Source organism: Suricata suricatta, chromosome 12 (assembly GCF_006229205.1).
Source record: "Suricata suricatta isolate VVHF042 chromosome 12, meerkat_22Aug2017_6uvM2_HiC, whole genome shotgun sequence".
Taxonomy (NCBI): Eukaryota; Metazoa; Chordata; class Mammalia; order Carnivora; family Herpestidae; genus Suricata; species Suricata suricatta.
This window is the reverse complement of record NC_043711.1, coordinates 91406625-91434003: the sequence shown is the minus strand read 5'-3', so window position 1 is coordinate 91434003 and position 27379 is coordinate 91406625. Positions and strand designations below refer to the sequence as shown.

Below are 27379 nucleotides of genomic sequence, written 5' to 3'. Positions count from 1 at the left end.
CTCCCCCTCTTTCTGCCCCTCTTCTACTCACGCACGATCACTTGCTCTCTAAATAAATAAATGGAAAAATAAAATTAAAGATATAAACATAATTTTTAATGAACAGAATCAAAGTACACATTTATTATTGCTTTCTTTTTTATTGCACATATATTATTATTGTATTTTTTTACCCTGTGTTTATCTTCTATAGTAATAACAAGAATTGAGGTGGGTAATTATTTTCACCAATAAATTAAGGAAACTGAGGCTCAGCTAGTTAAAGCCTGATCACACGTGGCGAGAGAGAAAGAAATCTCTTGGTCACCCCGGAATGACTCCCTGGTCAAGGACCTGGTGTCTGTGGGGGGATCCCGGAGCGCAGCCGGGCTGAGAGAGCGCTTCATCCTCCCAGCTGCACTCACCCCAGAGCGTGTGACCTGAAATCTTAGTGACTTCGGGGGATTCTAGCTCAGGTGCAGGTGACCCATATGCCAAGTCCCAACAGATGCGCTGAGAAGCTTCAACTGAACTGTCACACGTGGAGGCAGGAACCTGGCACATCCTGGGCTCCTTTCTTTATTTCCATTCTGATTGCTTTGGGAAGCAAATGGGAGCAGTTCTTCTCATTAACTCCAAACACAGCCCTCCATGGGCACCACGTGCTGCAGTGGACAGATGGAAAGCCATCCACACAAAGGCTGACCTCCTCTTCCTGTCTGGCTCCCTGGAACTGGAGGAAGATGAGACAAAGTGGACTTCTGAGATCAGCCCCAGAGTTTATTTAATCCGCAGGATCCCAAGGCTTGGCAGGGCTACCTCAGGACCCCCTGAGAAGCCTACTGAATGCAGTGATGTCAAGGTTCTGATTCTAGAGTAGTGGATGTCAACCTTGGCTACTCATTAGAATCACCAGGGAAGCCTTTAAAAAACAAAATGGCGGAGTAGGCATGTTATGGACTGAATGTCTGTATCTTCCCCAAACGTGTGTGTTGAAACCTCACCCATCCACTACCAATGTGATGGCATTAGGAGGTGGAGCCTTCAGGAAGATTTGATGAAGTCCCGGGGCGGGGCTTTCATGGGATTAGTGCTCTTACAAGGGTCATCAGAGAGCTGTGCTTCCTCTGTGGGCTCTCTTGTCTTTTGAGGGCCCAAGAAGCTGGCAGTCTGCAGCCGAGGAGGGGTCCTTGCCAGAACCTGACCGTGCCGTCACCCTGATCTTGGACTTCCAGCCTCCGGGAGGGTAAGAAAGAAATTCCTGTTGTTTATTATATTCCACCCAGTCTGTAACGTTTCTGTGAGAGCCATCCAAGGAGCTACTGCTCAGACAAGGCGCTCGGAGCTCCTCCAGAGAAACGTGGAAAAAGCAAGCGGAAACTGTCAGAACTAACTTTGTCAGAACTCTGGAAAACCGTCAAGGTTTATAGCAACCAAGTGAATGCGAAACGAAGGAAAAAGCAACTTGAAAACAGCTCAGTGCAAACAGGGGTGCGTCTGAGGCAGAGTTGTGAATAGCCCGGCTGAGTGTTGAAGGAACCCCCCAGCACAGAGGCAGTCTGCAAATACTGAGTGGGGCGTGTGTGCGTGCGTGCATGCATGTGTGTGTGTGTGTGATTGGAGTATAGTTGATACACGGTGTTATATTAGCTTCAGGTGTGCAACATAGTGGTTCACCCTCTCTATACATTGTACTGTGCTCACGAGCGTAGCTACCATGTGTCCCCATGCAACGCTCTTACAATACCATTGCTCTGTTCCCTGTGCTGTGCCTTGCATCCCTGTGACTTATTCATTCCATGACTGGAAGCCTGTACCCGCCCCCCCCAGTCCCCTTCACCCATTATGCCCACCCCCTTCCTCTCTGGCCGAGACTACTGAGAGGTGTGTTTTGTTTTGTTTTTAAAGTTTGTTTATTTATTTTGAGAGAGAGATTGAGAGAGAGAGAGAGAGAGAGAGAGAGCACACCAGCAGGGGAGGGGCAGAGAGACAGAGAGAGAGAGCATTCCCAGCAGGCTTCATGTTGTTGTCAGCGTGGAGCCTGATGCGGGGCTCTAACTCATTAACTGTGAGATCATGACCTGAGCCGGAAGTCTGATGCTCAACTGATTGAGGCACCCAGGTGCCCCAAAAGTTAATAATTTTTTTTAACAGGTAGAGACGGTGGTGAAATGGAACACGCCCCAGGTCGGAAGTCCGAAAGCTGGGCCCTGGTCTCGGCTCCACCTCTGGCTGTGTGACTTAGGTCATCTTGCCTCCCCTCTTTGGGTTCTGTTTTCACCGTTCAGAGAATGAGGGAATTAGATCAATAATAACACCCATGTGTCAAATGCCTACGATGCACAATTTATACATATGGTCTTGTTCGAGCCACTAAACTGTGCAAGGTATCACCCCCATTTTATGGTTGAGAAAACTGAGAGGTTAAGTGACTTGCCCAAGGTCACAGAGTATCAGGCAGAGCTGGGATTTAAAACCAGGACTGTTGGATAAGCGCCTCTACCTTTCCACATTTCAGAGGTCAACGCTGTCTTTACAGAACGTGTTGATGCGGTGCCCGGTTTTCTCTGTACATCATAGTGAGGTTGATGGCTCGCTCTGGCTTCCCACTTGCCTTCTCTTGTGTTTCTGAAAACCTCTGACTCAGCCCTTGGAGACCTCCCTCACAACCATCTACTCCCGGTCCCAACTCTGTGGCAGACACTACTAGATGCCCAACCAATGTCTGGGCTCTCCTTTTTACTTACGAACAGACCCGAATCTTGTTTAGATGACACGTGCCCCATTAAAATACCTACCCACACTGTCTTTCAGCTGCAGGCTGCTCCCCTGACCCAGTTTGGCCAGTGAGATGTAAGTGGACATCTGGGTGGGGCTTCCTGGGAATCTACCTTCCTCAGACTAAAAGGTGGGGGAAGTCAGCAAGCACAAGCTTTTTCCTTATTCCCTTTGTTTTCATCCTTGCCTGGAACGTAGGTGAGGTTTCTGGAAGCAGCCATCTTGTGACAATGAGGGTGGTGCCACCTGCTAAGGATAGCAGAACAAGAAGGCCGAAGAGACTTCTTTGTAATCAGTCCTCTATAGCAGCCTGGATTGCCTAGGCGTCTTGTCACATGAGAAAACTAAAGCTTTATTTGGTCAGATTTCTGTTCCGTCAACTTCATACACTTCTAACTGACAAATTCTCTGAGAAAAGTCTCTCATCTGCCCTGTAGGCCTGACATGTGGCCTTAATAAGCACCTGTGGTGACTCAAAAATAGACCTGGGGGAAGAGAAATTGGCCATGGCTGTGACTCTGAACTTGCTGAGCCATCACCTGTTCAATCCACGCTCTGAAGAAGCGTCTGTTAATTACACTCCCCTCGGCCAGCCAGAGCGCAGGAGGCGGCGTGAGTGTGTTCTCAGGGAAGCTCAAATATAGCTCCGGCTCCTTCACTGCTTTTGCTGAGTGTGCAGCTTCTGCATGTCTGGCAGCCCCAGCAAAGAATGGGGTTGCTTTTCCCGGGAGGTTAGAGTCTGAAGAAGGTGCTAGAAAACATGGATGCTGGCAAGGCCTGGCTCAAGGAACCGAGATCTTCCCTCCTGTTTCCTGCAAGGAGAGTATTATGCCTCCTAGTATGCAGGTGACAAGACTTGCTTGAGGCTCAGAGACTGGAGTGACTGTGTTTCAGTCTGAGTATTTGGTTGTATGCAACAGAAATGGACTCTGTATAGCTGGAGAAAACAAATAGGGTGGGGGAAGGCTATGGGATGGCTCTCAGAATTTTGGGTGAAGCTGAAACACCAACTTGAACAGAGGTAACCATAGTTCCAGCTGGTCTGGATGGCAGAGTGCAGTGTTGGGATGACATCACTTCAATCATACGCCTACCCCACAATTCAAGAGGGCAGGAAGCCTTGACCGATCATCTTTCTAGATGGTGTTGGAAAAAGTGTTTCTCCTGAGGCTCCTGACTGGGTCAGTTGGTGGAGTGTGCAGCTCTTGACCTTGAGGTCGTGAGTTTGAACCCCACGTTAGGTGTAAAGATTGCTTAAATAAATAAATTTTTTAAGAATCTAAAAAAGAAAAAGAAAAAGTGGTTTTCCTGAAGCTTCCAGAGGGTTCAAGTTCCAGAAGAACAGCAAAATGTCCATTGCAGGTAGTATAGAATTGGTCAAGGGGATGGGTTTGGAGAGCTGGCTGACCTTATTAAAGTCTTAGCTCTGCCCTTTGGCCAAACCAATTAACCTCTTCAGCCTCAATTTCCTCATCTGTGTGTAGAGAATGAGTCACATTCAAATCTACTAGAACCGTAAGCTTTTTGTCCCCCACGCCCTCCAAATGTTCTGTCCCCAGTACCTAGCAGAGTGCATGGCTTGTGGCTGATGCTAAGTACATATTTATGGAATGAGTGAACGAACTCTACATTTGCCCCAGAATACCTCATATGTAGGGAGCTATTTTGTTGCAAATATAACGTGATAGGTGCTTGAAGTGGAAAGTGAGCACCCCCTGCTTCCTCCCTGCCTCCCTCAGGGGAGGGAGGAGAAAGAAGAGAAATCTAGGCAGATGCTCGCAGTAGACAAGAGGACGTCCACTCTGCAGACTCTTCCCCTGACACACACCCCACCAGGAGACTGACCTGCTTACTCACGTCAGTCACTCTGCCCTCATCCTCCCAAGCGAGGCTCTTTCACTGAAAACAACAATCCCACGTTGAGTGCAGGATAGATTCATTCTAGCAATCTCCAGGACTTCCTGGCATAATGTTGGCGTGTTAAACACTGCAGATAGATTTGATGGGCTAAGAAGTCTAAAGTCACCATGCCCCTACATTTCCCAGTGAATCACCCATGACATAGAGTGGCAGACAGAATAAAATCACAGCCCTGGAGACTGTGTGCATGGTTAAAACAAAACACACACCCAGCAGGACAGCACTGGTGAAAGGAATGCATTTCGGCTTTCTTGGTCATGTTTTCATTCACCAGGCTCAATGAGATGAAATTCTGAGTAGTTTCGTTCCCCAGGGCCACTGCAGAAATACAAAGCATAAAAGAAAGAGACATACTTTGAAGAAATAAGGATTTCAGTTTAGTTGGTCCCTCCAATAACCAGCACCTTTTCCATCTTCATTGTCACCCTCAGAAGTCCTACCAACACCATTCCCCCAATTACCACCACAGCCACTGCCGCTACCAACACCACCATCACCACCAAGCCACCAATTACCATCAACACCACTATTTACCATTACTGCCATGCCGCCAACTGCCATCGATACCAGCAACACAACCCAGCTGAGCTCAGTGTTGCCAGCAGTAGCACCACCACCACATCTACTACTCCTAGTATTTCCATCTCCGTCATCTTCACCATAAAAATTATCATCAGCATTGTCATCACTACATAGTAAACGACACTGGGGCCCCACCCAGATGCCCTTCATTAGGCTGGTGCACTCATCCCCTGGCTGCTGTGAGAGTTGGTTGCTCACCACTCACGGCTACTCCCTTCTGAGAATTCACCTCAGCCAGTGGAGCTGCCTTGACAGGAAATACCTGGGAATTTGTGCCCCGGAAGTCAGCCTGTACGCAATGACCAACTAAGTGGGTGTACAAGTCCCCCACCGCCTTGCCTGAGGCTGGGACAACTCTCTTTGGAATTAGACAGTGGCTAGACTTGAGCTAAACCCTTATTGTTTGCCCACCTTTCTCCCCAGTTGTATTCTGCTTCCCTCACCCCCTCAAAGGCTTCACTTGAGAGATCTCTCAATAAGTCACTTGTACAAGAATCCATTTCAGACTTTACTTCTAGGGACTCCAGTCTAAGACACACTTCCACCATTTTAATCACTGTTCTAGGAGACATGTTTTGGAATGCTTCCCTGCCCGTACCCTGTTCTTGGGGAAATTCCACCTTGCTCAGACAGTGGTGTGCTGGAGCTGGCCAGCTCTAGCTCATGAGGGTCAGCTGCACACTTTCTTCCCAACTCTGTTGAGTGACATTGCATTGGTAGTTGGAATCAGACATGGTGGGAGTACTTACACCATGGAAACTGGCAAAAACGTGTTTTGTTATTGTTTATTTTGAAGCGCTACTTGTTAAATATTTACTGGCATACCACTGGACACAGGTCAGCCATAGAATTCCAAATGTTTGTTGGAATGCCAGCCCTAAGTTGTCACTTAAGGGGCTGAGGTAGACTCCTATGCCTGGGGGGACTTATCCATAGGCTACCAGTGTCATATGAATTATATGGTGAGAAAAAAATGGCTTAGGTCAGCAGGTGTCTCGTGGAATTGGGTAATCAATAAGTTGTGTCCAGTTGGCAAAGGAGAATTGAATAATGCTAATAATCATAGCTGCCATTTATTCAATACTAAGCTAAATTTGTGTTGTGCTAAGCACTTTGCATGAATTATTTTTGTGTAAGTCTTATAATACCCCTTGCAGGAATATTATCACCCCATTTTACCCGATTGAACAAGCTCAGGGAGGTAAAGTCCTTGCCTAAGGCCACATAGCTTATTGGTGCAAGAATTGGGATTTGATATGACCCAGAAATAGCACTGCTAGGGATTTACCCAAGGGATACAGAAGTACTGATGCATAGGGGCACATGAACCCCAACGTTCATAGTGGCACTTTCAGCAATAGCCAAATCACAGAAAGACCTTAAATGTCCATCAACGGATGAATGGATCATTATATATACAATGGAATACTACATGGCTATGAGAAAGAATGAAATATGGCCATTCATAGTAAAGTGGATGGACCTCGAGGGTGTCATGCTAAGCGAAATAAGTCAGGCAGAGAAGGACAGATACCATATGTTTTCATTCATAGGTCTAGCAGAAGAAACCTAACAGAGGACCATGGGGAGGGGAAGGGGGAAAAAGAGTTAGGGAGAAGGAGGGAGGCAAATCATGAAAGACTCATGAACACTGAAAATGAAGTGAGGGGCTGAAGGCAGAGGGAGAAAGGGGAAGGGAGGTGATGGTCATGGAGGAGGGCACTTGTGGGGAAGTGCACTGGGTGTTACATGGAAACCAACTCGACAATAAACTATATAAAAAAAAAAGAATTGGGATTTGACCCCATCTTTCTGACTCCAGAGCCTGTTTATAACCACCCATGAAACAGATCTGGGGTCCCAGAGAGGCAAAAGCCACAGGCACAATGATGATAAGAGTGAGTAGAAACCAGATTAAGGTGAATGTGCTCATCAGGACACCTTGGTTGCAAACTGCAAAAACTAAACTTGAATCGCTTCAATAAAAAAGGATTCTTCATTAGCTCAAATCTATCCTTAGGAGGAACAAAATTAGAGCTGGCCTTAGGGCTGATTGGAAGAAGAGTCTGGAATCCAAGACATCTCTCTCTGTCTCCTTTCCCTTTTCCCCTCTCCCCTTTTGTTTCTCTTTGCATCCTGGCTGGATGCATCCTAGGGAAAGGCTGTCCCAGCTACCCTGGGCCTTTGGTACCATTCGATTACAGAGGGTAGTCCAAGGCCTCCAAAAGGTGGTGGGATCCTAAACCCAGAATTCATGCCAGGTGACTCTGATCAGTGAGGAGACACAGAGCTTAGGAAGATGAAGAACCTTATGGATGCTGTGTCGTCGCCACAGCTCATCATACTCTTTCCCCGTGATTAGAATTCCCATACTTGACCATGGTTCTTCCCAAGCAGCAGGTGGTGTGAAGTGGAGGAGAGAGAGTGCAGGTTTGGTGTCACAGAGATCTAATTTCACACAGTGGCTTTCCCTGGCCCACCCAATACATTGCCTGAGAGACATTTGATGGTTAACTGGCAGTGGGGCTTTGGGCAAGTCCCTTCACTGAATCTGAATTTGTGGAGACGATCATCACACTTAGTTGACAACATTGTGAATGTTACACGCGTGAGTTTTAAGCAGAGATGGTGCTTGGTTAGTGTTAGTTCCCACATCCACTCGCTTTCCCAACAGAATCAGCCCTCTTTTGTTAGGACGTTTCTGCCTAGGCTAGTGAGGCAGCCTCCACTCTTACCCAGGAATACAGGGGGAAGGGAAATGTATTATATGAAAACTATGTGGAAGAGGCTCTAATTCTTTGCTCTGCCAGCAGTTACATAAATTCCAAAGTCATCTCTATCTTTTCCTGTCACCCTGGCTAGCCTCCAGACCAATTAAACATTGATGGTGTAGCTATACTTACTTCCATCTCCCTCTCCCAATCAAGGCTTGGACATCAATTCTCTCTTTCAAATAAAAAATTTAACCCTCACATTTTTGGAGTTCTTCAGTTTATGAAGCACTTCCAGATTCAGTGACTTCACATACTTATTATAGGAGTTAAAGCAATATGGAAAAGTACAAAGAAGAAAGTGAGAAAGTCACAAGATCAATATCACGAATGGTCTAAGTCATGTTGAAATCACGTGCCCCTACTATGATGTGATAGGAAGAGCACATCACTCCCCCGCAACCTATAATCTCGGTCTAATCATGAGAAAATGGGAGACGAGCCCAAATGAGGACATTCTGAAAGTGTCAAGACTGTGAAAGACAAGGAAAGAATGAGAACCTGTCTCAGGGCAGAGCAGACGCGACATCTGAATGCAACATGGTATCCTGGTTTGGAAACTGGAACAGGAAAAGGACATCAGTGGAAAAATTGGACGATCCAAATGAAGTCTATAGTGTAGTTAATCATATCATGCATATTACCTCGTTAATTTCATTTTGATAAATGTACCGGGCTTATGTAAGGATGTTAATATTAGAGCAAATTGGGTGAAGAGTAAATGAGATGGTACTTTTTGCACTATTTTTGCAATTCTTCTGTAAGTCTACAATTATTTCAAATTTAAAAGTCTAAAAACAAAATAAAAAATGACGGAAATTTGCATAATTCAAATGAGGTGAACTTATGCCTAACATCTTTCAATGCATGTACACGGATAATCAGAAATAGTTTTATCAAAATTGTTTCATATTATAATACTCTTCTTTAATTTTGAGAGATATTTCATCTATTTGACTGGGATTTAATAGAATTTTTGTAGATGAAAGAATATCTGAACTTCAGATAGCTCTTCTTCCACCAAAAACAATATTAGGTCATCAAAGACCCCTCTGGAAAACAGTAAAAAGTTGCAGCCATCATTATTTTTAACTAAATATTTCAATTTCAGAGAGTGACTATCTGCAGTGAAACACTGGCATTGTTTTTTCTAATTTTTTAATGTTCATTTACTTTTGAGAGAGAGAGGCAGAGAGAGAGAGGGAAACACAGAATCCGAAGCAGGTTCCAGGCTCCAACCTGTCAGCACAGAGCTTGATGGGGGGACTTGAACTCACAAACCGAGAAATCATGACCTGAGCCGAAGTCGGATGCCCAGTTGACTGAGCCCCCCAGGTGTCCCAAAACATTGGCATTGTTATACTTTTACCCATCCCTTTTCCCCAACTACCATGTTGCATTAATTATGTTATTATGTTTACATTGCTGGATGAAGCAGTTAGAGATTGCTTAAGTCATGAGTTACAGAAAACAGTAGCTTAAATAAACAAGTAGTGAAGAGTTAGACAGTTGCTGCCTCTGGTTCAGGGGCTCAAGAATGTCAGGACTGGGGTCTCTGCAAGTCTCTTGGGGTTTTCCTCATGATTACAAAATACCTGCTGCAGCTCCAGCCACCATGTCTTTATTTCACTAAAAGAAGGAGAAAGTGATTCTCTCAAGAAAGCTATACACCAGCCCTAGCAGCAACAGAGGCTAGGTAATGTGGAATGCTTTTACTAGGCACATTTGATGGACCCAATCTAAATTGGTATTCTTTTTTTTTTAAATTTATTTTTGACAGAGAGAGATTGAGAGAGACAGCACGAGCAGGGGAGAATCACAGAGAGAAGGAGACATAGAATCTGAAGCAGGCTCCAGGTTCTGAGCTAGCCATCAGCACAGAGCCCGATGTGGGGCTCGAACCCATGAACATGAGATCATGACCTGAGCCGAAGTCGGACACCTAACCGACTGAGCCACCCAGGCGCCCCTATTCTTTTTTTTTAATTTTTAATGTTTATTTATTATTGAGACAGGGAGAAAGAGCATGAATGGGGGAGAGGCAGATAAAGAGGGAGACAGAATCCAAGGCAGGCTGCAAGCTCTAAGCTGTCAGCACAGATCCCGACACAGGGCTCAGACGCACAAACCGTGAGATTGTGACCTGAGCCGAAGTCGGACACTTAACTGACTGAGCCCCCCAGGAGCCTCTAAATTGGTATTTCTTAGTAAGGAAGGAAGAGCTGCTAATTCTCAGTTACTTTTTTCTCGTTCTATATTTAGGCGTATTTAATACTCACAGGTAATCTTATATACCAAAGCTTCTTTGTACCTAAATTCTTTATTTTGATCCACTTCTTGGTTGGCAGGGTTTCATTGTCAGGGATGAGCTGAGGCTCAGGAAGCAGCCCCCAAAACCTGCCTTGCACCCCCTCTCATTTTGCCCTGGAATCGGACTCTAAATGGAAAGAGAGAGTCGAGAGGGCCCTAATCTGGTGCCCTTATCCAGGCAAAAGCTGTCCCTTTAAAAGAGAGAGGAGGCAGACTTGGCTTACTGCTGCCAGAAGAGGCTGATTGACAGCCTGTGTGCTCCCTGGAGGCCTGATGTCAACGCCAGTGAGCAACAAGGCATCTGACTGGCAGCAGCATGAGGAGTCCAGGCGCCATTGCTGTGACTGGGTGGCTCTGGGTGGCACCCACCAAGCAGGCACTTAAAGTTGCAGGAATTGATCCAACCCAGGCCCTTCAGGGCTCCCTCTGAGCCTTACCCCTCCAGCAGGGCCGGGCACTGGGCTTCTCTCCTCCATTCTCTCTATCCTTGGGACCCTGGCGTCCTGCCTGCAGGACTAGACTCCAGTTCCAGGACTGGAGATCTTGGAACTGGTCTATCCACCCCCTGGAGTGCCAGGTCTAGACTACACGTGGCTCTCCAGTGCACGCCCTCCTTCCCCGCTCCCCTCTGATGATGAACTTCACACTACTTTTTTCTAACTATAAATGTAATACAGACATTGAAAAAAAAAAAAGTACCAGTTGACTCTTACACATCGCTGACCCCCACACAGTTGAAAATCACATATATCTTTGGACTCCCCCCAAAACAAACTGCTAATAGCCTACTGTTGACTAGCCTTATTGATAAGAAATGGTTAATTAACACATATTTTGCATGTTGTATGTATTATATACTGTATTCTTACAATAAAGTGAGCTAGAGAAAAGAAAGTGTTATTAAGAAAATCCTAAAACAGAGGAAATAAATGTACAGTATTAGACTGTATGGATTGAAAAAAATCTGTGTATATATGCACCCGTGCCGTTCCTGGTCAACTGTGCAGAACAATATAAAGAATAAAGTGAAAATTATGCTTAGCAACAGTCATTGGTAACATTCTTCTGTTATTTTCCTTTAGGGCTTTTTCTCTACATTTATGTATTTTTTTTTCTGTTTTAGAGAAAACTAACATATAAAGCACACACATTTTAATTATACAATTGGATTAATATTTACGTGCGCATTCACCACTGTGACCCCAACCCAGATCAAGATCTAGAATATTTCCTGCAAACAGGCTTCCTGACAACTCCCTCCCTTAATCTTGATCACCATAGTCTAGTCTTTCCTACTTTTGAACTTCATAAAAATGGTATAGATGCATTTTTCAAATTAAAATGGGACATAGCTGTTCTACATTTTTTCTTGGTTCATATATCATGAATATTTCCCTGTCATAATTTTTCCCAAACTTCTTTTTAATGACTGTGTTTTATCATGCTATTCTACATGATTTATTTAATTATCCTTCGATTCTTACACAATTAAGTTTATTTCTGAATTTTTGCTATTTTAAACAGTACTATGTAGAACATCACTTTTATGCTTTTCCGGAACATCATTTTTATACTTTTATACTTTTGACTATAAAATAGTGAGCTGGTTCAGAGCATGGGTTTTGTAGTGAAAGAGATCAGGGTTTAAGCCCCCACCTGTCACTTATTCGGCAGGCTTGAATTTGTGCAATTTACAACACTTGTCAAGCCTCAGTTTCCCCACCTGAAAATGGGCACGGTGATCCCCATCTCACTGTCTGTGGCTGCACGGCCTGACCGAGGTAAGTGTAAAGAGCTTAGCATATTGCCTGGCACAAAGCGAACACCCAGTAAATGCTAAGCTGCTATTATTCATCTTTGTGTTCGCTTCTAATTATTTCCTTAGGAAAAATTCCTAGAAGTAGAATTGCTGGATCAAAAAGTGCTTGTCTTTAGGGTTTTTAATACAGTCTGCCAAATCGCCCTCCAGATAAGCTGTGCCAATTTACAGAACTACCAGCTGTGCGTCAGAGTGCCCTTCCACCACTCTGTCTCCATAACGAGTGTCATCATAAAAAGAGTAAGAAAGAAAGAACAAAAAAGGAAAAAGAAAGAAAAAGAAAGAAACCTTGCCAATCAGATAAGGGGGGAAAATCTTTTATTGTTTTGCTTTCTAGTGAATTGACCATTTTCTTTCCTTATATTGGCCATTTGTTTTTCTTCATTTGGAGATTTGCCTGGTCAGGTCTTTTGCTGGTTTTTTTCTGTTGGGACAAGTGCTGGTGTTTCAAGAACGGGGCTATTACCTGGTTTAAGAGGTCCTGTTCCACCAGACACGGGCTGCATTTCCTGTAATAGGGCTCTGGTTTTGGCCCCTATGCCCTCGTTCCTACCTTGGTGGTCCACCTGATTTCCAGGTTCCTGGAGGCTCCGGCTCCTCTAGGTCCTTGTTGGGACCTCTTGCTCTCTTCCTATCCCGTACCTTGCCAGCCTGAGATGCGTAGTGCCCAGAACAGCTAATAATTCAGTGACTCTTTTTCCCTTTAAATGCATGTTTGCTCAACATTTGTTTAGAAGAGAGGCTGGGCAATGCACAGACAAAGAGCTGGGAAGGAAGAATCCTTGGGGCAACAAGTAATTCAGCTCTGGCCCTGAACTTGCATTACCAGCTTAATGAGACTAGCACCCTGCAGTTTAGCAGATTTAACAGTGTAGTTAACAATGCAAATCATCTCCATCCCCCAACACCCAAGTAGTTTAACCCCTTCAAACAGGATAGTGGTACCCTTGAAAGGAATTCAGGTCAGTATTATTCTCTCCACCTCATTTCATATGTAAAGTTGTTTTAGAGCCCCAGATATACACAGCACCCTCAGTAGAATGGAACTCCTGGCAACTGACCATCTGATTATTGCTTTCTTGGTTCTGCCTGGTCCTTGTAGGGGCCTGGGTTTCTGAGATCCTTGGGGTCATTCTTTGCCAAAAGAGGGTAATCCAGAAGACAGGGCCAGGAAGGGAAGAGTATTAAAGAAACCTGACTGGGGGATCGTGGGTGGCTCAGTCGGTTGAGTGTCTGACTTTTGATTTCGGCTTAGGTCATGATCACATGGTCGTGGGTTCGAGCCCTGGGTTGGGCTCTGCACTGGGCATGGAGCCTGCTTAAGATTCTCTCTTTCTCTCCCCCTCTGCCCCTTTCACATACTCTCTCTCTCTCTCTCTGTCTCTCAAAGGAAAAAAAAAAACCTGGCTGTCCTGAAAGAAGATCCATTACCATCTATTAAATTGGAAAATATTTTTTAAAAAGAGAAGGAAAGAATATGAATTATCTAGAAATTAACTTGGCCAACCATGTCAGAGAATTCTCACTAAAGGAGGTGTTTATTTCTTGGATAAATGGGAGATGTGTTTGTGAAAGGTAAGTCACAGCATTGTAATGGTATCAATTTAAATGATTCCAATCACTTTGGGAGTGAGGAATTGGACAAACCAGTTTATAAATCAGTTTAATCCAGTTTTCATGGCAGATAAGCTTCCACGAATAGCTAAAATAAGTAGTCTCAAAAATAAAAGCAAAGATGGGGATCTCACTCTACCAGATATTAAGCCATATCACAAAGTCTAATTTTTCAAAGTGTGCTATTAATGCAAGCACTGTAGACCCCTGGAACAGATGAGAAGAATCCAGAAAGGATGGACTAATTTAATGGTGTTGGGGAAAGTGAGTTTGCTCTATGGAAAAAATAAAATAACATCCTATCTCATATCATGTAAAGACAAACTTCAGATGCTTTAAGAAGCTATAAAAAATTGAAAGGCAAATCTTTATGATATTAAGTTAAGGAAGCCATTTCTTAAATAAGATACAAAACGTCCAAACCATAAAGGAAATAACTGATGGATTTCTGGCCAATAAATGACATCACAGACAAAGTTAATGAATGATTAACAGACTGGGAAAAGGTATTTGCATCATATTTACAACAGATGGTTAAAAATTAAAATCTAAATTATATAAGAAACTTAGTAGTAAATCAGTGAGAAAAGAATCTGGCTACCCAATAGAAAAATAGGCAAACTCACTTTCTGAGGAACTCAGGGAGTGAATAAACATGAGAGAAGAAACCACTTATTAGAAATCAGAGAGAGAAAAATCAAAACAACGACATTCTGCTTTAGATTCATCAGACAGGCAAAAAAAAAAAAAAGTCAAGTGCTGGCTAGGATATAGGGAAATGAGAACCTAATTCCTTGTAAATTAGTGTAGCCACTCTGAAGAGTAATTCCAAAGTATATATTTGTGAAACTGAATGTATTTTATTTTATTCATTTTTTGAGATTTAAAATTTTAATTTATTTTTTAATATTTATTTATTTTTGATGGGGAGAGAGAGTGCATGCAAGTGGGGGAGGTGCTTAAAGGGAGACAGAGGATCTGAAGTTGGCTCTGTGCCCATGGCAGAGAGCCTGACACAGTGCTTGAACTCACAAACTGTGAGATCGTGACCTGAGCCCAAATCAGACACTTAACTGACTAAGCCAACCAGACACCCCAAAACTCAATGTACTTTGATCCATTATTTTTCAAATTGTGGGTCATGGGCCATTAACAGGTTATGAAATCAGTGCAGTAAGTTGTGATCAACATTCTAAAAAGGAATTCGAGTTAAATAGAATAAAACATGTCAGAATGTTTTTCTTATGATAAGGATAAGCACTATTTCACAAAACTTTGTTTTACCTGTGTATGTGGAGGGGGCCTTGCCAGACTGTGATGGAAAAAATGTCTTTCTTATGATGGATCACAGTCAGAAGAGTTTGAGAGACACTGTCAACCCTGCTACCCAGCAACATCACTTCTGCTTGGAAACTCTAGCAGAGAAAGAGACGGGTATGAAGATAACTGTCACAGTGTTACAATGGCAGCGGGATGGCAATCAGTTACATCAGCCTGCAAATGACAAAAATTAAATAGTCATTAAAACAAATGAGTTTGAGGGGCACCTGCATGGCTCAGTCGGTTGAGTGTCTGACTCTTGATTTCACCACAGGTCATGATCTCATGCTTCATGGGATCGAGCCCTGTGTGCTGACAACGAGGAGCTGGCTTGGGATCCTCTCTCTCTCTGCCCCACTTCCACTTGCACTTGCACGTGTGTGCTCTCTCTTGCTCTCTCAACATAAACATTTGAAAAAAAAAACAGGGCACCTGGGTGGCTCAGTGGGTTAAGCGTTTGACTTTGGCTCAGCTCTTGGTCATGATCTTGTGGCTCATGGGTTCCCGCCCCACATTGGGCTTTCTGCTGTCAGTGCAGAGCCTGCTTTGTCTCCCTCTCTCTCTACTCCTCCCTACTCATGCTCTCTCTCTCTCTCTCTCTCTCTCTCTCTCTCTCTCTCTCAAAAATAAATAAACATTAAAAAAAACAAATGAATTTAAGTTACATGAATTAACACAGATCTCAGTTTAAGAAAACCAACAGTAATGGCTGAACAAAAAGGGGTAAGAGAATGTAATATATAGCACAATAGGATTTACTGTGGGGTTTAATAAAGTAGTAGTATATACTGTTTGAGGATACACATATACGTTCACAGAGGTTTTGAGGGTGCCTTCTCGATGCTTATACATCTGACACGTCACAGTGGATGTCTGCTGGTGGTGGGGAGTAGGAGCTATGTGGTGACAAACAGCAAAAGGAATCACAAAGAGAATAGCTAATTTGAGAGAATGGAGAATGATGTCATAGGCTTCTGGAGAGTGAAGAGTGGTCCAATATTGTTTGGGGAGATTTGTCAATACTTATTAAAGTCTTTCATGAAAATCATGCATCTTTTTTTTTAATGTTTTATTTGTTTTTGAGAGAGAGACAGCATGAGCAGGGGAGGGTCAGAGAGAGAGAGAGACACAGAATCTGAAGACAGGCTCCTGGCTCTGAGCTAGCTATCAGCACAGAGCCTGACTGGGGGCTTGAACCCACAAACCGTGAGATCATGACCTGAGCTGAAGTCGGGCGCTCAACTGACTGAGCCCCCCAGGCGCCCTTGAAATCATGCATCTTTTTGACCAGTGGTTCCTCGTCTAGAGAAGTCTTTATGCATGTGTCTAGCAATGGAACTGCAAGAGTATTTCTTTAAATTTTACCATGAGAGCAAAAACATTAAATCATATGCGACGTTATTCAGTAATTTAAAAGACTGACATAGAGGTGTATTTATTGCTGTGGGAAAATGTTTGTGATAGGAAGCTAAGTGGAAAAAAACAAATCACAGGCCGTGAAACTATTTACAGTATGGAATCATTAAAAAAGCACTTGTATGAAACACGGTCAAGGGGAGGGGAAAGGAAGGAAGCACGTCAGGTTAAAAAGTGGCCGGCTCTGGGTAGTGCGAAGAAGATGAATATCAATTTTTCCTTTCTGCTGCTTTTCTTCCCACAGTTTCCTAAAATGTGCAAAAATTACTTTTGTGATAAAATTCATTTATTTTGATTTAAAACTTGAGCAGGCTATCCAGATGATTTGTCAAATGGAAGGAACTAGGTTCAGAAGAGAGAACTGGGCACACTATCAGGATGGGAAGATATGAGATGGGCAAGAAGAACGTCTTGAGAATGGAGGGCTGTGTGGTGTCGTACAGAGACTCTGCAGCCTCGGGGCTCGGCCAGGAGGAGCAGTCAAGGCGCTGAGTCTTGGCCCTGACCCAGCCCTACAGGCAGCCTGCCCGACTTCAGATGCCCAGTGGCCTGGCCTCCACCATCTCCTGGCGATGATCTTTCATCACTGTCCTGTTTTTCAGGCTGGAAGTAAAAATCCCCAAAGTATGGAGCTCTGTCCACCACCTGGAACCTTAAGCCACTGTCTGCCTCAGCTGGACAGGGGAGGGTTCCCTGAGGGTCACATATAATGGCTTCAGGTCTAGAGAGTGCTTAAATGAGCCATTCAAATGGGCAGGACCTAGAGAAGCACTGGGACAGAAAGAATGTCACAGGTATTGCTGAGTGGCAAATTACCATAAACATAAGGGCCTAAACAAACACACACACACACACACACACACACATACACACACACACACACACACACACACACTTATTATCTTACGGTGTCTGTGGGTCAGGATCTAGGAAAGGCTCTGCTGCATTTTCTGCTTCGGGGTCTCTTGAGAGGCTGCAGTCTGTGGTGTGGGCCTGGGCTGTGGTCTCATCTGCAGGCTCAGTAAGAGAAGAATCTGCCTCCAAGCTCACCTGATTGTTGGCAACATTCAGTTCCTCTGGGCTTTTGGACTGAGGATCTTGGTTCCCAGTGGGCTGTGGGCCAGAGGTTGCCCTTGGGCCTGCCTGACATGACCATTTGCCCCATCAAGCATGCAAATTGGGACAGGCAAGAGAGAGGATATGTTAGCAATGCAGATGTCACCCAAATGTGATATACTCATGGACTGACATCCCATCACTTTGGTCACACATTACTGGTTAGAAGCAAGTCACAGGTGGTGCCCACATTCAAGGGTATTTTGTGGGTGCTCAGTGCATGGGCACAGATCCCAGGGGTGTGGATCATCTTGGAGTCAGCCCACCCAAGGGGCAACCTGGAGAATGACAGGCTGAAACAAGAGGGTGTGAGGCTAAGGTGTGGGACGGGGCCCCCTGTGATGGCATGTGCAGAACTGTCTCAGTTGTAGCCCTGAAGGCCCATCCTGGGGACCCTTCAGTCCCAGGAAGCCAGAGCAGTTGGGCTCCCTGCCTAGCAGGACACAGACAATTCTAGGTGGTGTCACACGACTGAAACTAGACAGTCTCCATTTCACGGACAACGTCTTCACTTGGCGCCACTGTGTCTTGTCGCTTCTCTAAGACCATAAGCAGCCTTTTCTCAAATAGATCTCTGGCTTCAGACTCAAGCCTTCTGCAGGCCACGGTCTCTCCCTATAACTTAATGCTGTTTCCATTTGTCCTATTTACTTATTTGGTTACCTTCTATTTAGGGCAAGTGATACTGGTTCTTCATTTATAGTAGTGATATAAAAATTTGGCCTTAAATAAATGCATCTAAACAAAAAGTAAGCCAGCTTAAGGAATAGCACAACAACAGTAACGGTGGCTGACGACCACTGCACAGATCCAGGAGGCCCGTGCACATCACCTGCCCCCCCCCCCCATTGGCACCTCGGTGACTGCATGTTGTGACACCTACTCCTTCATCCACACCAGCCGCACTGGCCTCCTCTCCTCTTCCCCAGCACGGTAGGCACATTCCCACCTTAGGGCTTTTGCACTTGCTGTTCCCTCTGGCTAGAACATTCTTTCTCCAGCTGTCCACACAAGTCACCCCTTCAGGCTTTTCCTCAAATGTCGCCTTCTCATAATGCCTTCCCTGGCCATCCTGCATGACATTATCGGTCCCTCTCTGGACACCCCCCCCAATTAGCCTTCTCTACTTCATACACTTTGTTCAACAGCACTTACTACCAACCAAACACTACAGTTTGCTTGCTTGTTTGTTTGTTTTACTTATTTCTCTTCTTCATTGTCTGTCTCTCCCCATTAGAATACCAGTTTCATGAGGACACACACTTTTATCTGTCTGAGCATTGTTTTCTGCACTCTCTGGGACCCAGAACACCATCTGGCTCAAAAGAGGTGCTCAGTAAATATTGGCTCTTGAAGCGCTCTCAGATGTGTGCGTTAGTTAGCCAGGAAAGAGGTTGGGAAGATGGCTGCCATTACGTATTCCTCCCCAACGCGCTTCTCCAGGGGTCCAGGACCTGCACGCATGTTTCTCCTTCCATCTACCCCCTCTCCCCCAAGTCAGAAATAAAGACACCTGCCACTAAAATCAACATTTGGAGATGGCTTGGAGAAGCTTTGGCTGAGTTGGGGGTTACTTGGTATTGAATAAAACATATTGAAGAGATGCAAGGGAATGTCAAAGAGTCACTGGCAGGAAATATAGTCATGTGAGTATATCCATGGGATGGTTTTGGTGACAGAAAAAAAAAAAAGCCCAAGGCCCAAAATGTATTAAAAAATAATGAAATATATATGCACGATTACACCAACCCACTAAGTAGGGCAGCTCCAAGGTTGGTTAATTCAGTGGCTCAATGACATCATTAAGGATCTGGGTTCTTTTACCTGTTCCGCCATCCACCGTTTCAGCTCTGTCCTAATTTAGCTTCCTCCTGGCTGCATTAAGAATATGTCCAGCCATGGAAAAAGTCATGTTTCTCTCTAGTGTCTATTTTTCAAGAGGGAGGGCACATTTCCAAGAAGCTGCTCCTCCCCCCACCCCCAAATCTCACTCACTTCACACCGATCAGAACTGAGTACTGGGCACACACCAAACACTGGTAAGAGGAATGTGACACTTGTAGTGGAGGGTGAATTACCCGAATAAAAAGAGAGGACGGGGAGGAAGCTGGGTTTGGGTAGGCGACCCACCATGTAGGTTTCAGACGCCCTCATGAAGAAATGGAACAGAGAACTTTTCTATCAGACACCTGCTCCCCGTGCCCCCAGCTTCATCTCTACAGACTTCTTTTTCAATTTCCTGCTTCTCTGGGTAGTCTGGCTTTCTTCACTTGCATGGTCCATGGCCCAGACAAGGCTCTGTTACCCTCAACTCCTTCATTTCTTCTCCCAGTTGAAGTACAAATACCCAGTAGTGAATGTATTAGTTGGGTAAGGCTAACTGCTGCCACAAACATGTATGAAATCTCAAAGACTTTGTGGGACGCCTGGGTGGTTCAGTTGGTTGACCGTCTGACTTTGGGTCAGGTCATGATCTTGTGGTCCATGGGTTCAAGCCCCACGTTGGGCTCTGTGCTGACAGTTCAGAGCCTGGAGCCTGCTTCAGATTCTGTGTCTCCCTCCCTCTCTCTGCCCCCCCCCATTCATGTTCTTTCTCTGTCCCTCAAAAATAAATTAAAAAAAACTAAAATGAAATCTCAAAGACTTCAAATGATACCATTTTATTTCTTGCTTACAACACAGCCCAGTTTGGGTGAGTGTGTGTGTGCGCGTGCCCACATGTGTGTGTGCTGGTCAAGGTGACCCAGGAAAAGCAGCAAAATCTTGATCCTGGGGTTGCCGCTGGTGAAGCCTTGATCAAGGGCGGCCCAAACCAGATCTGCTCTAAAGCTTGACTTCATTCCTTCTGTCTTCATGACTCCAAAGAATTCCCTCCCTCTCTCTTGTTTCTGCCTCTGTCTCTTTTGTTCTTGGGTCTCTCTGTTATTGTGTCCCTGTCTCTTTTCTCGTTCTGTCTCTTTCCACCCTTTGTTTCTTTTTTTCGCTGTTTCTTGTCCAAAGTGGTTGTTGATTGGGGCAGAAATCATATACCCTACCCAGTTTTTTTCTCTTGGTTTATTTTTATTTTTATTTTTAAAATGTTCATTTGTTTTTGAGAGGGGGGGCGGACAGAGGATCTAAAGCCGGGCTTGGCACTGACAGCAGAGAGACTGATGTGGGGCTTGAATTCATGAACCATGAGATCATAACCTTGAGATCATGACCTAAGGCAAAGTCAGATGCTTAACCAACTGAGCCACCCAGGTGCCCCTTTTCTCTCTGTACTTTTTAAACCATAATGCCCCTCACCAAATAGTAACTGAAGATGCTTTACTCCGTGAAGAAGTAAAGACGGCATGTTCCTGACTCCCCTTTGCTTCCTGTTCCCCCACATGCTTGTTCCCTGCCACTAGAGCATGTCAGGTGCTTCCCCAGAGGGAGAAAAGAGACCGAAGTCGTAGGAAGGAAGCAGCAGAAAGCAGTAGACTGAGTCATGCAGCAGCAAGTCCTGGCTTTGCCCCAGCTCTGTCTGACCCTCCAGATGACCCAGGACTGCCATCCTAAGGCTTTGGGGTGTCCCCTGGCCCGCTACATAACTGTGCAGAGCTCTTTGCAGTTTTCGAAGTACACACGCACTCAGAATCTCCATGAGATGGATTCTACAGCAAGGATGCTCTGTCCATTCTGTGGCTCCAGGGAGCACATAGGCTTTATCCAAGGTCACTGAAGAAGGTAGTCACAATGGCTTCTGCTACAGGTAGGGCCTCACCAGCTTCTAGCTCAGGGGCGGCCCTTAGTAAAATCTGCTGAGGATTTGCTGAAATATACCGGCCACCACAATGATGGTGATAATAATAATTAATATAGTAAGCCCTACTATGTGCTATGCAATGTACTAAGTGTTTTATATGCGATATCTCACTTAATTCACCCCACCCACAACTTAGCTCTTTCAGGTAGATGCTTAGATCATCCCCATTTTATAGGAAGAAAACTGAGATAAAGAGAAACTTAGTAATTTGTCTAAGAGAGAAAACTACATGGCTAGTAAGTGGAATTGACATGAATAGGTGGGTGGTGGGACACAGGGATGTAGGGAGGGAAGGAGGGAGGGAAGAATAAATTAATTGTTAGGTAGTTGGTTAAGGACTTGGGGTTAATAAAAGATTTTAATATCCCATCATCTTAGTCATGGATTGGCCACTTAAAGGCAAGGATTAAGCTAAGGAAATACAAGAGTCCACTCTTAACCAGTTTACATGGACAAGTTCATAAACAGCTGCATTCACACTCAGCCAAGGATAAATTCGTACCCACCAGGATGCAGAGAGGCAGATGCACACACGTGGACAGAACAGAATCTTACACTGATACACAAATATAACTAACACAACCCAGTTACACACACGCATGCACACACGCTCAACAGGGCATACAAAGACCAGAATGCATGTTGCATTTAAAGCCAGACTGGACTTAATTAACAGAAGAACACGTACCTAGCAAGGACATGTTTAGAGACAAGGTCATTCACAGACAAGGACACAGATAGGCAGAAATGCCCATCTATTCAGAGACATGCACACATTCACAGAGATGTTTTACGCACACACGCATGCACGCACACACGCGCACACCCCTACTCCAGTAGGCAGAGCACAGACAACATCAGTATCTTTCTGGCAAAGCTGCAAATGGGGCCCTGTCAGGTTTAGCTACATGCTAGCCACCTCTCCCTTTCCCTAGAAAGGCACGCACCTGGGTCTTGCTAAATATGCAACATTTAGGGTCACTCCCCTCAGTGCTTTGTCTTGGAGGAGAAATGTGGAACAGGAGGTGCTCCATCCAAATTCTTTTGATGCTATGAAGCTGGGCAGTGCCTCTGTCCCAGCTTCTCCTTCCCTGTCCTTATCAGCCGGATCTGTCTCTTAACTCTCATATATATACAGATATGTGTTTATATATAGACATATACACATGGCTATACATATATACATATACATATATATTTGTTCCACTCAGGGCCAAGAATAGGGCCAGGCACATAATTGGTGCCATTTTCAGCTTAAATGTCACCTCCCCAGGGAAACCTTCCTAGATTCCCTCAGGCTGGGTTAGATCCACCTCCCCCACTTGCAGACATGAACACACATGCAGTATACACCACATAAATATCTATCTTGTATGATACTTATCACAATTGTAACAAAGCTATTATTATAATAAAACTATTATATAATGCTATAATTAAATAATTATTGGCATAATTATCTGTTGGACTATAAACTCCATGAGTTCAGGGACCACTGGCCTGGATGGGTACTCAAAAATTGCTCAACAATGGGGTGCCTGGGTGGCTCAGTCAGTTAAGCCTCCGACTTTGGTTCAGGTCATGAACTCGCAGTTTATGATTTCGAGCCCTGCATCAGGCTCTGTGCTGACAGCTCAGAGTCTGGAACCTTGCTTCAGAGATTCTGTGTCTCCTTCTTCCTCTCTGTTCCTTCCCTGCTCGCAATCTGTCTCACTCTCTCTTAAAAATAAACAAACATTTAAAAAAATTTCTCAACATATGTATCTATTAAGTACCTACTATCTGCCAGGCCCTATCTTTACATCCCTCTTCTCCAGGACTTGGCAAAGTGAGTGTTAATTATACTCATTAAATTTTTTTTAAGATTTATTTGAGAGAGAAAGAGCATGAGTGGGAGAGGGGCAGAGAGAGGGAGAGAGAATCCCAAGCAGGCTCCATACTGTCAGTACAGAGCCTGACTAGGCTCCATCTCACGAACCGCGAGATCACGACCTGAGCCGAAATCAAGAGTCAGACACTTTACTGACTGAGCCACTTGGGGGCCCCAGTTATACTCATTTGTGGATGATAACCTGGAGGGAACTTGCCCAAGTTCACACAGCTAAAATAAGGAGAGGCACTCAAGCTCAAGGCAGGCAGGATGTCTTTGACTCCAATCCACTGAGCTGCCTGGCCCTTGGCATTGTCTGTCTCCCTGGGCTGTGAGGCCCACACTGAGGGCTTGTTCCTGACTCCCCACTGTTCCCTCTTCTGGACTCACTACTCCCCCCAGCCCCCAGCTCAAGCACCCCACCATCAACTTTTTCTTAGAACACATTATCCATACATACTCAGGTACACGCAGTGGACGGCTGAGCTTTTCCCCGGGGAAATTACATACTTACAAAGGAACCAAAGACTTAAGCTTAACAGGCCTAAACCCTATTGGTGGAAGTTTAGGCATGAGCTCACCAAGACAGGAGAAATCACACCAGGAGTCCATTGCCTATATGGCTGGCCAGAGGCCAAGTCTGTTTCTGTTGGCTGCCGTTCCTCCTCCACACTGCCAGCTTTGCCGCAGTCGCCCCAGGGACCCCCCACATCCCTTGCCAGGTGAGCAGACAACCTGGAGCACAGCAGGAAGAGCGCCGGCCCAGGCCAGGAGGCCTCCGTCACGCCAACAGCTCTGCCTCCATGTGCTATGTGGCTTTAGTCAGCCCCTTGCACGTCCTGGGCCTCAGTTTCCCTCTCTCCCAGAGCAGGGGAGGGGTTGGATGACCTTTTAGATTCCTTCCAGCTCTGGACGTCTGCCTCTGACAGATGGGGCTGTCCAGTCCATAGTCGTAGGAGCTCACACTTGCAGGGCACTGACTGTGTTTGGGCACTGTTCTAAGAACTCCACATTTATTACTCACTCGGTGATGACATGCACACTGGGAGCCATTGTCCCCATTTCACAACTGAAGAAACAGGCCCAGAAGAAGTGAACGTGCTTGCTCAAGGTCACTGTTCCATTGCGGCATAAAATATTATCCCCAAACTTAGTGGGATAAAAACAACCACCATTTTTTTCTGTGGGCCAGGAATTTGGGAAGGGCTCAGTTGAGTCTTGAGCCGTTCTTGGTTACGTGTCTCTCGTGTAGTTGCCATCAGAAGTCACTTGGGGCTGCCTCAAAGTTGGACATCCAAGATCACTCACTCATAGGCCTGGGAGTTGATGGCGGCCATTGGCCGGGGGCTCAGATGGGCCTCCATGGCCTCTCCAGCAGGGACTTCTCTGGGCAGTCAGGGTTCTTATGCAGAGGCTGGCTTTCCCCAGGGCACTTACCCCAAGTGAGCCAGGAAGAAGCTGCAGGAAACTTTCTGACCTAGCTTCAGAAGTTATGCATGTCACTTCTTCTGCATTCTACTGGTGACAAGCCAGTCACTAAGGTTGACCCATATTTAAGGGGATGGGACAGAGACTCTACTTCTCAATGGGAGGACAGTCAAAGAATATGCACACATGTTTTATAACCACCCCAGTGACTCAGATGATAAGTGGAAAAGCTAGAATCCGAACCTCCAAGCGGGGTCTGCATGCTTAACCAGCACACACTGCCTACTTTCCACATTTAGGGCCTGGTTCCTGGGAGTCTCATGCCTGGTCAATCAGACATTCTTCATGGGTCCCTGAGACTCCTTCCCCAGCCCCAGGCCAGGCTTCCCTGACCGCCCTGTTGTCCTTGGCCCTTCTCTAAGGCCTCTGACTGCTGCTCTCCTTCTGTCTTCCTTTTGCCATGGTCTTAGGAGATTAGCAGAGCAGTGGACAGAGCACTGGCTTTGGAGTGAGGCTGCCCAGGCTCCACACACATGAGGCGTCAGATAGCGATAAGGGCTAAAGAGAAAAATAAAGCAGGGTAAGGAGGATTTTGCCTTTCAGGAAGGGGTGTTGTTACTTTATAAAGGGTCGGGAGGGAAGACTTTACCAAGAAAGTGATGTTTGAGCACAGGTCTGTGAGAGCGAACCACACAGCTCTCACAAGGGAAAAGCGTTTCAGCCAGAGGAAACAGTGCGGTGGGGACAGTGGGTCTGAAGCCGAGTGAGCAGGGGTGTGGTAAGAGGTGGGACAAATAGGGAGCAGAACCAAAGGAGTTAGGACCACGTCCAACTTGGAATTTGACCCCAGAGTGAGATGAAACTGAGAGAGGGTTGTTGTTTTTTGTTTGTTTTTTTGGCAGAAGAGCAACAGCCTCTGACTTCCATTTTTGACATCCTGATGCTGACCTTGAAGATGGAAGACGCCATGAACAAGGACCAGAGAGCCGTTTCTAGGAGCTAAGAACAACTCCCGGCCAAAGGCCAGCAAGGAAACAGGGATCTCGGTCCCACAGCCATAGGAAACTGTGTACTGCTAACAACCTGAGTGAGCTTGGAAGGGATTCTTCTCCAGAGCCTCCAGAGAAGAGCTCCATCTGGCTGATACCCTGTGAGGCCCCAAGCAAAGAACCCCATCAAACTTGCCTACACTTCTCACCTACAGGTCTATAACTAACACATGGATGTTGTTACGCCTCTGAGTTTGCTATGCTGCAATAGAAAACGAATACACGTTATCTTACTTAATCCTCACGACCTTCCAAAATGGAGGGTGTCCCCATTATATGGATGACGGAACAGGTCAATGAGGTGAAGGGCTCTAGGCCACGCAGAAGGGTAGCGCCATGGTGGGGACTGAAACTCTGGGATCTTGCCGTTCCCCAGGCTGCTTTTGTAAAGAGTGTGTGAGAACAGCTGACAGACGTTAGACCTCTGGGGCTTGACTGGACGGGGACCTCAGGCCCCGGGTCAAACCGTGGGAGTTTGGGTTTCCGATTGTGATTATGTTCATCCTGGGGGCTCTGAGTGTCTGAATCTATGTGTGCATGAGTCTGGAGACTGTGGGTCCCTGGAGGTGGATATGCGGGTGCATCCCTATGAGCGTGTGATCTTGGCAGAGTGGGTCCGGTTGTCTGTGTGTGCCTCTGAGGGTGTCCGTGCAGCAGAATATGTCCACCATGGGGAGTGACTGGGGCTATACGTTTATGTCTGTGTGTGAGCATGCGTGTGCCCACTGAAGTGTGTCTGAGTGACTCTCGGTCTGTTTCTGAAGGTAACTGTGCGTGAGTCTGCCAGTGTTTGCCAGCGTTTTGTAGGTGGCCGACGGAGTGGATGATGGGGGGTGCGGGGAGTGTCTGTGTGCAGGTCTGAGGATGTGTGTCCTCTGAGTGTACAAGCGTCTGTGTGTGTGAATTCTAGGATGTCCATGAGGAGTGTGTTTGCCTGTCTGAATGTCTCTGTGGGTCGTGTGGATCTGAGAGTCTCCCTGCATGACCAAGGGGGTTCCCACTTTTTGCCCTGACTGTGTCTGCTGGTCTCCGTGTGAGTCCCTTGTGTGTCCCTGGGTGTATCTACCTCTGTGCGTCTTGGGTGAGAGTCTGAAGGTGTCTGTAGGCGAATCTACCTGTGTGGGTCTCTGGAGTCTGTCTGAGGGTGTCTGCGGACTGATCCTGCAAGTGTCTCTAGGAGTGTGTGAGTGAGTCTCTGGGAGCATCTTCTCGGGTGTGTGTGTGAGTCTGAGGGGGTCTGTGGTGTATCTTGCAGAGTGAACGCAGTCGTGTAGGAGCCTGAGCTCCTCCGCGGGTTCATGTGTTAATCTGAGGGTCTCTGTGGGAGGTTGAGTGCTGTGCGCGGGTCGCTCTGAGCGTGTCCCTTCTGAGCCTGTCTGTGCCCCCGGGTGAGGCCTCTCTCAGTAGGTGACGGGACGCCTGCATCCAGGGCGAGTCTGAGGGCTGAATGTGGGGTCGGGACAGAGCCGGGGGTGGGGCACAGCCCCAGGACTGGGGCGCAACCCTTCCCTTCCGCTCCTCCCGCGGGGCGCGCACACCTGCCGGCCTGGGGGCGGCTAGGAGGGGGCCCACCCGCGCCTTCCCGGCTCCCACGCCCCCGCGCGCGGCGCCCCCTCC

At 46.0% G+C, this 27379-nt stretch overlaps 1 protein-coding gene and 1 long non-coding RNA gene across 3 annotated transcripts in view; both read left to right on the top strand.

Moving 5' to 3' along the window:
* Positions 1-826: 826 nt before the first annotated feature.
* LOC115273931 lies at positions 827-25990 on the top strand. 2 transcript variants are annotated; one of them, XR_003901012.1, is made up of 3 exons: positions 827-1225; positions 25184-25293; positions 25616-25990. It is a non-coding gene; the product is annotated as an uncharacterized LOC115273931 (long non-coding RNA). The 2 variants fall into 2 exon arrangements; XR_003901011.1 differs by lacking the exons at positions 25184-25293; positions 25616-25990 and adding an exon at positions 2134-2309.
* Positions 25991-26042: 52 nt separating this feature from the next.
* Positions 26043-27379, top strand: part of RIMS4 (regulating synaptic membrane exocytosis 4) — a 59469-nt gene continuing 58132 nt past the window's right edge. Inside the window, exon 1 of the mRNA XM_029917954.1 lies at positions 26043-26090. Coding sequence (XP_029773814.1) covers positions 26043-26090 — 48 coding nt within the window. The remainder of the gene's footprint in view (positions 26091-27379) is intronic.